This window comes from Mirounga angustirostris, unplaced genomic scaffold (genome assembly GCF_029215605.1).
Source record: "Mirounga angustirostris isolate CCGP_5_RB_7025 unplaced genomic scaffold, mMirAng1.0.hap1 SCAF_12, whole genome shotgun sequence".
Classification (NCBI taxonomy): domain Eukaryota; kingdom Metazoa; phylum Chordata; class Mammalia; order Carnivora; family Phocidae; genus Mirounga; species Mirounga angustirostris.
The window spans coordinates 77,707,383-77,722,577 of NW_026991720.1; the positions used below are offsets into that span (position 1 = coordinate 77,707,383).

Genomic DNA, 15,195 nt, shown 5'->3' on the forward strand with positions numbered 1-15,195 from the left:
TGTTATCAGTGTTAGAGGCAGAGTTTATATAATCTGGCTCTCACGCCTGATGTTCTAAACCATTTAATCCCTTTTCCACAGGCGAGCTAGACGGCAAGATGTAAAGTATGGAGACCCAATCACCCAGTGCTGGGACATAGAAGACAGTAAGTATAGCTTTAATATGGTTTTTTCCCATTTAAAATTTTAAGCCTAGTCTTTGTGTGTCTTTTTATTATATGACTTAAAATATATATTATATAGGAAGCTCTTATTTGATATAATGTGTATGTTCTGGAAAAGCAACAGGAGATTTTATAAATCAACCCCCTGTCTACATGCCTAAGTGAATAATCCTTTGTTATATCATTATTTGTTTCATATGTCTTTTAAAATTCCTGTCCTTTTTTTTTATACTTTTTACTGCCTTATCCATTCTTGTAAAGTTTAAAAACTGCTAATAAAGATAAAACAGGATATAGTCCAAAACATACGGACATTTAGGGTAAACTCGGAGACCCTCCCAGAAAAGTCTGATGAGCATGTAGGCACTTGTTAGAAAGTTAGCCTATGCATTATTTGAATTCGTGTATTAATTCATGGTTTCATTCAATCAGTAAATGTTTAGTAAGTGATTTCCATGTGTATATAATTGTCCTGGGGACATTTTGGGACAAAGCAACTCCTTCGAGAGCTTAAAATTCTTTGGGGAGATGTCATAAAGCACAATTAGTGAAATGGGAGTTTAACAAAGAGTGATCACCAGAGGCTGCATTGTTCAGAGAAAGTTTCATAGAAGATTTTGAGAGCCTGAGTACGGACGGGACAGAGTGGAGAATAGAGAGGACTTCTGTCGAGTCTGATAACAGAGAAAAGAACCTGTAAGAGTATATATCCCAAAGCTTTGGTTGCGTTCCACTGTCAAGCTCTACCTTCAGACAGAAAGTGTATGTGCATGCCTGCGCGCACTCAACTGGAGGAAGGAAACTGCCTTATCACACTGTTAGTGACGGCCCCCGCACTGAATAAACAACCCAAACTTCATAGTCTATAACTGGTGGCCTAAAAGTTTTGTAGTTTAAAAACAATTATTTATCATTCATAATTTCACTCTTCTGAAAAATAAGCTCGGGTCCAACATCGTATGTTCGACTCCCCGTTTTAATGTGTGGGAGACTCCCCGTCACGTCCAGGGTTTTATTTAGCAATTGTTCTGTGTGCTCTGATACGGTTTTTCATTCGTGCACGTGAGATTTATCAGGAACCATTATAGGTATTGCGGATACACCCACAATAAATAAAGAAAACAACCCGCGCATCCGTGGAACTTCTGTTCAAGTTGTGTTGGGGAGGGAGCAGGCAGTGAACTTAAAAAACAGTAAAACATATTCTCTATTATGCTAAGCGAAATAAGTCAATCAGAGAAAGACATGTATCATATGATCTCACTGATATGAGTGGTGGGGGTGGGAGGGATGGGGTGGCTGGGTGATAGACATTGGGGAGGGTATGTGCTATGGTGAGCGCTGTGAATTGTGTAAGACTGTTGAATCACAGATCGGTACCTCTAAAACAAATAATACATTATATATTAAAAAAGAAGAAGAAGAAGAAGATAGCAGGAAGGGAAAAATGAAGGGGGAGGAATCGGAGGGGGAGACGAACCATGAGAGACGATGGACTCTGAGAAACAAACTGAGGGTTCTAGAGGGGATTGGGGTGGGAGGATGGGTTAGCCTGGTGATGGGTATTAAGGAGGACATGTACTGAATGGAGCACTGGGTATTATACACAAACAATGAATCATGGAACACCACATCAAAAAAAATTAATTAAAAAAATATATATATTCTCTGTCAGATAGTGATAAGTGTTATAAAAGAAAGTGACACAAAACAATTCCTGCATCGGGTGGAGACAGCTACTCGCCATATCCTGTTCCTGCTACGACCCCCCACACCCAGCTTTGCTCATCAGCATCACTGCCCCCAGTCCATTTTTTGTCAAGGTCTCCAGCAGTTTCCTCCTTGCTGGATCCAATGGCCAATTTTCAGTTCTCCTTTTTACTTCTCAAATGTCTAACTCCCTCCTCCTTGAAACACATTCTTCGTTTGGCCCAGTTCTTATGGTCCCACGAGAGCTGATTGCTTATTATTTAGGAATTTTGTGAGCTTGTTTTAAACCATCGGTGGCTTGCTTTCAGCCATAGTGGGAGTTTTTACACCAGGAAAATGAGCAAGCACTACAAATCAGGGCTTTGTTTATCTGTTTATCTGAGCCTCTCTCGTCACAGTCACATGGCTCACTCACTGGCTTTCTCTTTTTCAAAAGCCCCAGGCTGGTTCCTGTGGCAGTTAGGTTTGCATTTGTTTCCTCTGTACCTAAAGAACTCTTTCCTGCAAGTAGCTCCATCTTCACGCCATTTAATTTTATGTTTAACATGTTAATTTCTCACAGACACCTCTTTTGACCATCCTATCTGAAATACCTTTCTCCCCGTTCTACCTCTTACTCTCTAATCGGCTTTATTCTTATTTGTAGTGCACAACAGTGCCATATACTATATTCTTTATCTATTTCATTCACTTGATGACTTTGTCTCTGTCACTGGAATATATACTGTGTTGTAGGCACACAAGAATGTTTGTGTAATGCATGGGTAAAGGGAAGGATACTTAGCTGGATGGCATTCGAGCTGCACTAAGAGAGGAAAGACAAATTTTAAAGTAGATGAAGCACCAATAATTAAAATCAGAAAGACCTCACATACGTTGGGCTAAGTTTGTGAGTTTATGTTTGTCCTGCAGGTTATAAGGAGTTATTTCATATTTCTAAGATAAATCATTGTTTAAAAAATAGAATTGACCCCTGTATAGGAGAAGCCAGAGACAGAGAATCAACTCTGGGGATTCAAGTAGAAGTTGAGGGTATTTACAAACTAAAGTATTTGCAATCTTAAGGATTTTTTTTGTTAAGTTATAATTGACATATAACATTATATCAGTTTTAAGTATGTAACAATAATGATTCGATATTTGTATACACTGTGAAACAATCACAGTAGGTATAGTTACCATACATCACAACACATAGTTGCAAAAAAAAAAATGTTTTCTTGTGATGAGAACCTTTAAGAGGTACTCTCTTAGCAACTTTCAAATGTGCAATACCGTATAATTAACTACAGTCAGCATGCTGTATATTACATCTCTGGGACTTATTTATAACTGGAAGTCTGTACCTTTTGACCCCCTTCACCCATTTTACCCACCTTCCATCTCCCACCTTGGGTATCCACCAATCTGTTCTCTGGATTTATGAGCTTTTTTATTTATTTATTTAGTTAGTTGCTTTTTTTAAGATTCTCCATATAAGGGAGATCATGTGGTATTTTTCTCTCTGTGACTTACTTCACTTAGCCTAATATCCTCAAGACCCATCCATGTTGTCACAAAAAAGCAAGATTTTCTTCTTTTTCATGACAGAAGAATATTCCATTGTGTAGATATATACCACATCTTCTTTTTTTTTTAATTAAATATTTTTTTTATTCTTCTGTTAATCCCCATACATTACATCATTAGTTTTAGATGAAGTGTTCCATGATTCATTGTTTGTGCACAACACCCAGTGCTCCATGCAGAATGTGCCCTCCTCAATACCCACCACCAGGCTAACCCATCCTCCCAACCCCCTCCCCTCTAGAACCCTGTTAGTTTTTCAGAGTCCATCGTCTCTCATGGTTCGTCTACCCCTCAGATTTCCCCCGCTTCATTCTTCCCCTCCCGCTACCTTCTTCTTTTTTTTTTCTTAACATATATTGCATTATTTGTTTCAGAGGTACAGATCTGAGATTCAACAGTCTTGCACAATTCACAGCGCTTACCAGAGCACATACCCTCCCCAGTCTCTATCACCCAGTCACCCCATCCCTCCCACCCCACCCCCCACTCCAGCAACCCTCAGTTTGTTTCCTACAATTAAGAATTCCTCATATCAGTGAGATCATATGATACATGTCTTTCTCTTTTTGACTTATTTCACTCAACATAATACCCTCCAGTTCCATCCACGTCATTGCAAATGGCAAGATCTCATTCCTTTTGATGGCTGCATAATATTCCATTGTATACATATACCACCTCTTCTTTATCCATTCATCTGTCGATGGACATCTTGGCTCTTTCCACAGTTTGGCTATTGTGGACATTGCTGCTATAAACATCGGGGTGCACGTACCCCTTCGTATCCCTACTTTTGTATCTTTGGGGTAAATACCCAGTAGTGCAATTGCTGGATCATATGGTAGCTCTATTTTCAACTTTTTGAGGAACCTCCATACAGTTTTCCAGAGTGGCTGCACCAGCTTGCATTCCCAGCAACAGTGTAGGAGGGTTCCCCTTTCTCCGCATCCCCGCCAACATCTATCGTTTCCTGACTTGTTAATTTTAGCCATTCTGACTGGTGTGAGGTGGTATCTCATTGAGGTTTTGATTTGGATTTCCCTGATGCCGAGCGATATTGAGCACTTTTTCATGTGTCTGTTGGCCATTTGGATGTCTTCTTTGGAGAAATGTCTGTTCATGTCTTCTGCCCATTTCTTGATTGGATTCTTTGTTCTTTGGGTGTTGAGTTTGATGAGTTCTTTATAGATTTTGGATACTAGCCCTTTATCTGATATGTCATTTGCAAATATCTTCTCCCATTCTGTCGGTTGTCTTTTGGTTTTGTTGACTGTTTCCTTTGCTTTGCAAAAGCTTTTTATCTTGATGAAGTCCCAATAGTTCATTTTTGCCCTTGCTTCCCTTGCCTTTGGCGATGTTTCTAGGAAGAAGTTGCTTCGGCTGAGGTCAAAGAGATTGCTGCCTGTGTTCTCCTTTAGGATTTTGATGGACTCCTGTCTCACATTGAGGTCTTTCAACCATTTGGAGTCTGTTTTTGTGTGTGGTGTAAGGAAATGGTCCAGTTTCATTCTTCTGCATGTGGCTATCCAATTTTCCCAACACCATTTGTTGCAGAGACTGTCTTTGTTCCATTGGACATTCTTTCCTGCTTTGTCGAAGATTAGTTGACCATAGAGTTGAGGGTCCATTTCTGGGCTCTCTATTCTGTTCCATTGATCTATGTGTCTGTTTTTGTGCCAGTACCATGCTGTCTTGATGATGACAGCTTTGTAATAGAGCTGGAAGTCCGGAATTGTGATGCTGCCGGCTTTGCTTTTCTTTTTCAACATTTCTCTGGCTATGCGGGGTCTTTTCTGATTCCATACAAATTTTAGGATGATTTGTTCCATTTCCTTGAAAAAAGTGGATGGTATTTTGATGGGGATTGCATTGAATGTGTAGATTGCTCTAGGTAGCATAGACATCTTCACAATATTTGTTCTTCCAATCCATGAGCATGGAACGTTTTTCCATTTCTTTGTGTCTTCCTCAATTTCTTTCATGAGTATTTTATAGTTTTCTGAGTACAGATCCTTTGTCTCTTTGGTTAGATTTATTCCTAGGTATCTTATGGTTTTGGGTGCAATTGTAAATGGGATGGACTCCTTAATTTCTCTTTCTTCTGTCTTGTTGTTGGTGTATAGGAATGCCACTGACTTCTGTGCATTGATTTTATATCCTGCCACTTGACTGAATTCCTGTATGAGTTCTAGCAGTTTTGGGGTGGAGTCTTTTGGGTTTTCCACATAAAGTATCATATCATCTGCAAAGAGTGAGAGTTTGACTTCTTTGCCAATTTGGATGCCTTTGATTTCTTTTTGTTGTCTGATTGCTGTGGCTAGGATTTCCGAAACTATGTTGAATAGCAGTGGTGATAGTGGACATCCCTGCCGCGTTCCTGACCTTAGGGGGAAAGCTCTCAGTTTTTCCCCATTGAGAATAATATTCGCTGTAGGTTTTTCATAGATGGCTTTTATGATATTGAGGTATGTACCCTCGATCCCTATACTCTGAAGAGTTTTGATCAAGAAAGGATGCTGTACTTTGTCAAAAGCTTTTTCTGCATCTATTGAGAGGATCATATGATTCTTGTTCTTTCTTTTGTTAATGTATTGTATCACATTGATTGATTTGCGGATGTTGAACCAACCTTGCAGCCCAGGGATAAATCCCACTTGGTCATGGTGAATAATCCTTTTAATGTACTGTTGGATCCTATTGGATAGTATTTTGGTGAGAATTTTTACATCCATGTTCATCAGGGATATGGGTCTGTAATTCTCGTTTTTGATGGGGTCTTTGTCTGGTTTGGGGATCAAGGTAATGCTGGCCTCATAAAATGAGTTTAGAAGTTTTCCTTCCGTTTCTATTTTTTGGAACAGTTTCAGAAGAATAGGTATCAATTCTTCTTGAAATGTTTGGTAGAATTCTCCTGGGAAGCCATCTGGCCCTGGGCTTTTGTTTTTTGGGAGATTGTTGATGACTACTTCAATTTCCTTAGTGGTTATAGGGTCTGTTCAGGTTTTCTATTTCATCCTGGTTCAGTTTTGGTAGTTGATACATCTCTAGGAATGCATCCATCTCTTCCAGGTTATCTAATTTGCTGGCATAGAGTTGCTCATAATAGGTTCTTATAATTGTTTGTATTTCTTTGGTGTTGGTTGTGATCTCTCCTCTTTCATTCATGATTTTGTTGATTTGGGTCATTTCTCTTCTCTTTTTGATAAGTCTGGCCAGGGGTTTATCAATCTTGTGAATTCTTTCAAAGAACCAGCTCCTAGTTTCGTTGATCTGTTCTACTGTTCTTTTGGTTTCTATTTCATTGATTTCTGCTCTGATCTTTATGATTTCTCTTCTCCTGCTGGGTTTAGGCTTTATTTGCTGTTCTTTCTCCAGCTCCTTTAGGTGTAGGGTTAGGTTGTGTACTTGAGACCTTTCTTGTTTCTTGAGAAAGGCTTGTATTGCTATATACTTTCCTCTTAGGACTGCCTTTGCTGCATCCCAAAGATTTTGAATAGTTGTGTTTTCATTTTCATTGGTTTCCATGTATTTTTTAAATTCTTCTTTAATTTCCTGGTTGACCCATTCATTCTTCAGTAGGATGCTCTTTAGCCTCCATGTATTTGAGTTCTTTCCGACTTTCCTCTTGTGATTGAGTTCTAGTTTCAAAGCATTGTGGTCTGAAAATAGGCAGGGAATGATCCCAATCTTTTGGTACCGGTTGAGACCTGATTTATGACCTAGGATGTGATCTATTCTGGAGAATGTTCCATGGGCACTAGGGAAGAATGTGTATTCCGTTGCTTTGGGGTGGAATGTTCTGAATATGTCTGTGAAGTCCATTTGGTCCAGTGTGTCATTTAAAGTCTTTATTTCCTTGTTGATCTTTTGCTTAGATGATCTGTCCATTTCAGTGAGGGGGGTGTTAAAGTCCCCCACTATTATTGTATTGTTGTCGATGTGTTTCTTTGCTTTTGTTATTAATTGCCTTATATAATTGGCTGCTCCCATGTTAGGGGCATAGATATTTACAATTGTTAGATCTTCTTGTTGGATAGACCCTTTAAGTAGGTTATAATGTCCTTCCTCATCTCTTATTACAGTCTTTGGTTTAAAATCTAATTTGTCTGATATAAGGATTGCCACCCCAGCTTTCTTTTGGTGTCCATTAGCATGGTAAATGGTTTTCCACCCCCTCACTTTCAATCTGGGGGTGTCTTTGGTTCTAAAATGAGTCTCTTGCAGACAGCATATCGATGGGTCTTGTTTTTTAATCCAGTCTGTTAGTCTGTGTCTTTTGATTGGGGCATTGAGCCCATTTACATTCAGGGTAACTATTGAAAGATAGGAATTTAGTACCATTGTATTGCCTGTAAGGTGACTGTTACCGTATATTGTCTGTGTTCCTTTCTGGTCTATGTTGCTTTTAGGTTCTCTCTTTGCTTAGAGGACCCCTTTCAAGATTTCCTGTAGGCTGGTTTTGTGTTTGCAAATTCCTTTAGTTTTTGTTTGTCCTGGAAGCTTTTTATCTCTCCTTCAATTTTCAATGACAGCCTAGCTGGATATAGTATTCTTGGCTGCATATTTTTCTCATTTAGTGCTCTGAATATATCCTGCCAGTCCTTTCTGGCCTGCCAGGTCTCTGTGGATAGGTCTGTTGCCAATCTAATGTTTCTACCCTTGTAGGTTACATATCTCTTATCCCGAGCTGCTTTCAGGATTTTCTCTTTGTCTATGAGAGTCGTAAGTTTTACTATTAGATGTCGGGGTGTTGACCTATTTTTACTGATTTTGAGAGGGGTTCTCTGTGCTTCCTGGATTTTCATGCCTGTTTCTTTCCCCAAATTAGGGAAGTTCTCTGCTATAATTTGCTCCATTATACCTTCTGTCCCTCTCTCTCTTTCTTCTTCTTCTGGGATCCCAATTATTCTAATGTTGTTTCGTCTTATGGTATCGCTTATCTCTCGAATTCTGCCCTCATGATCCAGTAGTTGTTTATCTCTCTTTTTCTCAGCTTCTTTATTTTCCATCATTTCATCTTCTATATTACTGATTCTCTCTTCTGCCTCATTTATTCTGGCAGTTAGCGCCCCCATTTTTGATTGCACCTCATTAATAGCCTTTTTGATTTCTACTTGGTTGGATTTTAGCTCTTTTACTTCTCCAGAAAGGGTTTCTCTAATAACTTCCATATTTTTTCCAAGCCCAGCTAGTATCTTTAAAGTGATGATTCTGAACTCTAGATCTGACATCGTACTAATGTCCGTATTGAGTAGGTCCCTGGCAGTCGGTACTACCTCTTGTTCTTTTTGTTGAGGTGATTTTTTCCGTCTTGTCATTTTGTGCAGAGGAGAATAGATGAATGAGAGAACAAAATGCTAGCAGAGTAACCACGTCCCCAGAAAATATACTCTAAACAAATCAGAAAAGACCTGAAGCAGTGGGATAAGAAAGGGAAAGAGATAAAAAAGAAAAAGAAGAAACAGAAAAAGAGAAAAACAAAGACAAACAAAACAAAACAACAACAACAACAAAAAAACCAGAATGTGATCAAATATGATCAGGCTGGTATATAGATCAGTGCCACACACTAGATTTGGGGTGTATTTTGGTCTTTTAGAAGAAAGTGCCTCCCAAAATTTTAAAGAAAGAAAAACTTATATATGTACAAATATAAGGGTTGATATGATGAAGGGATGGAATATGACTGTAAAGATGGAAATTATAAATATTTTATAAAAGGAATTGATAAGAAGTTGTTTGAAAAAAAAAGAAGAGGATTTAAAAAAAGAAAAAAGATAAAGAAAAAAAAAGGGAGAGGATGTGATCAGGCAGGGGAATAGAAAACACCATACACTAGAGATTTAGGGTATATTTTAATCTGTTAGAAGAAACTATCTCAAAATTTTAAAGAGAGAACAACTTATATATATAAGCCAAAAATATGGGTAACTACTAGGAAGGGATAGAATATGACTCTAAAAATGAAAAATAAAAATGTTTTTTTTAAAAAAAGGGATTGATAAGATGTTGGTTGTAAAAGGGAAAAAGAAAAATTCAAAAAGAAATAAAAAGACAAAAAGACAGTTAAAAAAAATTTAACTTTAAAAGACTAAAGAATCATGGTAAAAAAGCCGTGAATTCTATGTGCAGTAGTCCCCTAGCGCTGGAGTTCTGCCGTTCTCATTGATCGGTAAACTTGGTCTTGGCGGGCTGTTCTCGCTGATCTTCTGGGGAGGGGCCTGTTGCCGTGGTTCCCAAATGTCTCTGCCGGAGGCGGAAGTGCCCCGCCCTTGCCCCCTCCCGGCTAAGTCATCTGCTCGGGTTTGCTCTCCGGGGCTTTTGTTCCCTGCGAGCTTTCCGTACAGCTTTGGAGGCGGAGAGTGAAAATGGCGGCCTCCCAATCTCCGCCCCGGAGGAGCCGAGAACTCAGGGCCCCGCTCCTCCGTGAGCCCTCAGAGAAAAGCCGTCAGTCACTCCCGTCTCCTCGGTCTCCGGCCGCACCCCGTGCTCTCCCGGCCTGTGACCGCGCGTTTCTATCTCCGGCACCCGACCCCGGGTGGAGTCTCCAAACCCAGCAGATCCCCGCAGTGCGCTCCCGCGCGGCTCCTCCCGGGGGAGGAAGGTGAGTCTCCCCGGATCTGCCGCTTGTTGGGTCCCTGCTGGAGGAGCAGGGGCCCGACTGTGCCGCGGATCACAGTCAATGGCGACCCCGAGCTGAGAGCCCGCGCCTGGGCTCCGCCTCTGCCGCCGGCTTCCCTGCTCCGTTACCTGGGAGCTCTGCCACACTCAGGCACCCCCGGTCTTTCTGTGACCACACTGTCCCGGAGGGTTCCACCCCCCGCTTAGCCACCGGAGTGACGTCCCTCAGCGGGGCAGACTTTTAAAAGTTCCGATTTTGTGCTCCGCGGCTCTATCACTTGCCAGAAGCGGCCGACGGAGGCCCCTCCCCCGCCGTCTATCCTCCCGAATATCGCCTCGGATTCACTTCTCGGCACGTCCTACCTTCCAGAAAGTGGTCGCTTTTCTCATGAGAGAGTTGTTGCTCTTCTTTTCTTCGATCTCCTGTTGGGTTTGTAGGTGTTCAGAATGGTTTGATCCCTATCCAGCTGAATTCCTGAGAGGAGACGAAATCCAGGTCTCCTACTCTTCCGCCATCTTGCTCCGCCCCCCACTATAGTTTTATAATATGGTTTGGAATCAGGGAATGTGATGCCTCCAACTTTGTTCTTCTTTCTTAAAGATTGCTTTGGCTATTTGGAGTCTTTTATGGTTCCATACAAATTTTAGGATTGTTTATTTTTCTGTGAAAAATGTCATTGGAATTTTGATCGTGATTGCATTGAACCTGTAGATTGCTTTGAGTAGTACGGACATTTGACAATATTAATTCTTTTAATCCATGAGCATGAAAAACCTTTTCATTTACTTGTGCCTTATTCAGTTTCTTTCATGAATTCCTTATAGTTCTTAGTGTGCAGGTGTTTCGCCTCCTTAGTTAAGTTTTGATATAATTGTAAATGAGATAGTTAAAAAATAGGAAATTTAAAACTCAGAAATGAAACAAAAATTACTGGTGACAACAATAAATGAATTTCCTGTCAAATTGACATAGGAATGACTTTGTGTCAAAGGGTCACTCTTTTTACTGATTTGAAAAAGGATTCTGTACAATCAGCTATTTCACTTTTCTCGTTGATTTTGCTTATTTATCTTTTACTAACTTGACTGATTCTTTGGTTAAATCAGTCTAATTTAGCTTCTCCCCAGCCCTTGCCCCATCACCTGACAATTAGCCTGCAAGCTCCCTGCTTTGTTCACAAACTCCTTTTTCTCAGGAGAATGGCATCTGTTACTATGAAATAATGCATGTCTTTCTCTTCCATGATTGGCACTGATGATCTTTCTGTGCATTAGGAATTTATTAACTGTGAAAATCATAGATATAATCTGTTGAATTGGCAGGGATAGTGGATATCTTACAAGTTTCAAATGGAATTCACACATTTTGAAAGTTAGATGAGGTTAATTCATAATGGTGTCAGCACGCCTGACTTAATCATTGCTGGTAAAACACAAACAAGTTCAAAAGAAGTTTCTTCAAAGGAAAGTCTAAGTATTGGATAAATGTGCATTCATGCCATTTGCTGATAATTTTGTGTGCTTACATTTAGGATTCACAAAGGTCCCGTAAGCCTTACTCTTCGTTTATGCCTAAAATGCTAAGTAGACCCATCTGCAGATTTGAGACATCTGAATATATGATGAAAAAGTGCATGTTTGGGCCAGGCTGAACAGCCGTCATTTTTTATTTGATCAAATTTGAGCTACAGATCTTAGATCACACATGGGACACAGCCTTTGGCTACTCTGAATGGAATGTATTTCAGATGCTGCAGTTGATTTACGAGAATAAGGTGTCTGAGACACTGTTCCTTTAGCATCCCATTAACTATCTTATAGCAAATGCATGTTGGGCTTAAGTACCCCTCTTTGAATAAAAGAGAACTGTTTTTTGGTAGATAATACGGATAAGGTCCACATTCGGAGTATTAGAGCATCTAGCTCAATATCATCTTTATAGAAGTTTATCAAGTACAGACCATTGTACTTACTTTGTTGGTATTAAAATGTCTTAATGTTATATGATCAGCTCTGTGGATCAATTCATGATAGAATTTCTCTTAAAAGATGAAGTAAACTCCTCTTCTGGAACTATCCACTAAATTGGTTATATTTTATACAAATTAAAACGTGTGAAGCATTAAAAGACACTAAAGTTTTATTCAGTTCAGCTCAAAGAAAGTGATTCAATGTTTAGAGTTAGGTCTTATGAATTCTTATTTAAAAAAAAACAGTTGCAAATAGTTAATATATTCATGAAAGGGTAAAAATTGCAATGCAGTGATAGAGTTTTAAAAGTCAATCTATTAGATAATATTTGACTCTTAGGTAACAATATCATATCATGAATTTCCTCTCTCTTTAATAATGTAAAATGAATCTTTCCCCCATAGCATCTGTTCTAAATCAGTCTATTTTCCCATTGCTTTTAAAATAAGGTCAAGGTTAATCTTCTATTCCATGTTTGCGTTCCAGGCATTAGTCATGAAACTGCTGATGAAAAGGTGATTTTTGGCATTGAATTTAATTCAACCTTTCTGGAATGTATACCTAAATCCCAACAAGCATCTATTAAGTGGTATATCCAGCGGTCAGGAGATGAGCATCGAGAGGAGGTGAGTTATAGTCATCAAAGAATGACCACCTTGAGGGAGTGTTAAAGTTAAATCAAGTTTTGGTTGAGAGAGATGTCCAATGTTCAGTGCCATACAGTGCTCTCATCACTATTTGATAAAAAGGAAAATAACAGTTACTCGCTAACATGAAACTTAATGCATTTGAGATAAAAATAGGACAACTTATTACAAATACATTAATAAAGTATATTTAAAAGCAGATTGAATTTTTATAAGAAATTTACATAATGTTTTTCAAATTTTCATTCTCATAGATTATCTATATTTTAGAACAATTCCCTGATTAAAAATAAGAACACAGTATTTTCCCCCACAGTAGGATAAGGACTAAATTTTAACTCATATTGTGTTTAACTTATATCATAAAGCAGATTGAATACATATATCAACAGAAAGATCTATCTTTATCATATAATATGAACAAGTTGGATAACTAGCTGGCCATGTACCTTTTCACTCTTATGTATTAAAATTAAATCAACAGAGGGAAAAGTAACGTGGATGTTCCCTTTATCTTTTGACTTTTTCTGTTTCAGTCTTTCTAGGACATACATAGGGGTTGAAACAATCACAGAAATTTTGTGAGGTAGATAGGTTAAGTATGTTACTGAACTTAATGGGACAATTTTGGGTAGCCTGAGAAATCCTGTATTTATTATTTGAGTGCCATGAAACAAAGGGTAATTGGCAGGGTTTTTATTTTTCTCTTTCAGTGCCTAAGAGAAACCAGCTAAACTCAGTATAGAGTTCTAATATTCCCAATATTAAACTGAGGACACTGTAACGAGTAATCCAATGAACTCAGGATTCGGAATTAGATGTTCAATTGAATCCCTGTCCTAGGTCCTTTGATAATATCACTGAGTCTGCATGGGCCAGAATTTTCTAACGTGAACAAAATAAATACAAAAGTTACTATGAAAATAAAATGAGAAAATACAGGAGAATGTGAATTTCAAAGCAGAGGATTATTCACAAATGTAAAATATGTATATAAAATTGCAGATACTCTCTATCAGGAAGATGTGTGAAATACGAATTAGCACTGATCACATGTTCAGTTGATGTCTGAGGATTTATGAGCAGGTTGTAACTTCTCTAACACTCAGTTTCTCTGTCATATAAACAGGCCGACCGAATGCTCTAAAATACAACCTCCTTGATAAGTCTATAAACATTTAAAGGATACCTGGGTGGCTCAGCCAGTTAAGTGTCTTCCTTCAGTTCAGGTCGTGATCTTGGGGTCCTGGGATGGAGCGCCGCTTTAGGCTCCCTGCTCAGCGGGGAATCTGCTTTTCCCTCTCCCTCTGTTCCTCCCCTGCCATCCCCACTCATGCTCTCGCTCTCTGTCTTTCTTCTCTTGAATAAACAAATAAAATATTAAAAAAAAAAAAATCTATGCAAGCAGTCAGACATTAGTATAAAATAGTGGTTTTCAACTGTAGGAGATTTTGCTGCTACACTGTCCACATCTGGCAATATCTAGAGACATTCTTGGTTATCAGAGCTGGGGTGGGGGGAGGCGGAGGGTGCTCTTGGCATCTCGTGGGTAGAGGTCAGGGATGATGCTAAACATTCTTCAGTTCACAATCCCTCACAATAAAGAATTCTCTTGCCCCAAATCAGTAGTGCTGAGTTTGAGAAGCCTTGCAGTAGAAGGACCAAATTTTATCATAAGAAATTGATGTAAAGATGTGTTCCACCATTACATTAAGGTGGTAAGATCTTTCTTTTCATCTGAAATCTTTGAGAACAATTTTTTTAATTAAAATATTGACTCCTGGGGCGCCTGGGTGGCTCAGTCGTTAAGCATCTGCCTTCGGCTCAAGTCATGATCCCAGGGTCCTGGGATCGAGCCCCGCATCCGGCTCCCTGCTCAGCGGGAAACCTGCTTCTCCCTCTCCCACTCTGCCTGCTTGTGTTCCCTCTCTCGCTTTGTCTCTCTCTGTCAAATAAATAAATAAAGTCTTTTTAAAAATAATAATAATAAAATAAAATATTGACTCTTTACATAGTTAATACCAAGGGAATACTCCAATGTTTGTTATGTCAGATTTCTCCAATAAAACTTGATTCTTCATCATTACTGACATCCATAAATTCTAAGATTATGGCATATCCATATTTATGCTAAATATGGATTTATTTTACGGGCCCCTTTTCCCCCAGTGTATATTAAAGTATTATCTGACCTGGAAGTAATTATGTAACTTTGAAACATAAAGCATTAACCTTTTATCAAAGAAATACAGGAGGAATGTTTTCTGAATTTTTTTAACATGCAAATATTTAGTTACATTGCAATATTTACTTTTATTTTTTTATTTATTATTTATTTTTTTTAAGATTTTATTTATTTATTTGACAGAGAGAGACACAGCGAGAGAGGGAACACAAGCAGGGGGAGTGGGAGAGGGAGAAGCAGGCTTCCCGCGGAGCAAGGAGCCCGATGCGGGGCTTGATCCCAGGACCCTGGGATCATGACCTGAGCCGAAGGCAGACACTTAACGACT

General features: G+C 39.0%; 1 protein-coding gene across 4 annotated transcripts in view; it reads left to right on the forward strand.

Moving 5' to 3' along the window:
- Nucleotides 1–15,195, forward strand: part of SEMA3D (semaphorin 3D) — a 271,318-nt gene that overhangs the window by 181,769 nt on the left and 74,354 nt on the right. For all 4 annotated transcript variants that reach the window (XM_064575343.1, XM_064575344.1, XM_064575342.1 and 1 more), the window contains 2 exons: nt 82–146; nt 12,522–12,661. In XM_064575343.1, coding sequence (XP_064431413.1) covers nt 82–146; nt 12,522–12,661 — 205 coding nt within the window. The remainder of the gene's footprint in view (nt 1–81; nt 147–12,521; nt 12,662–15,195) is intronic.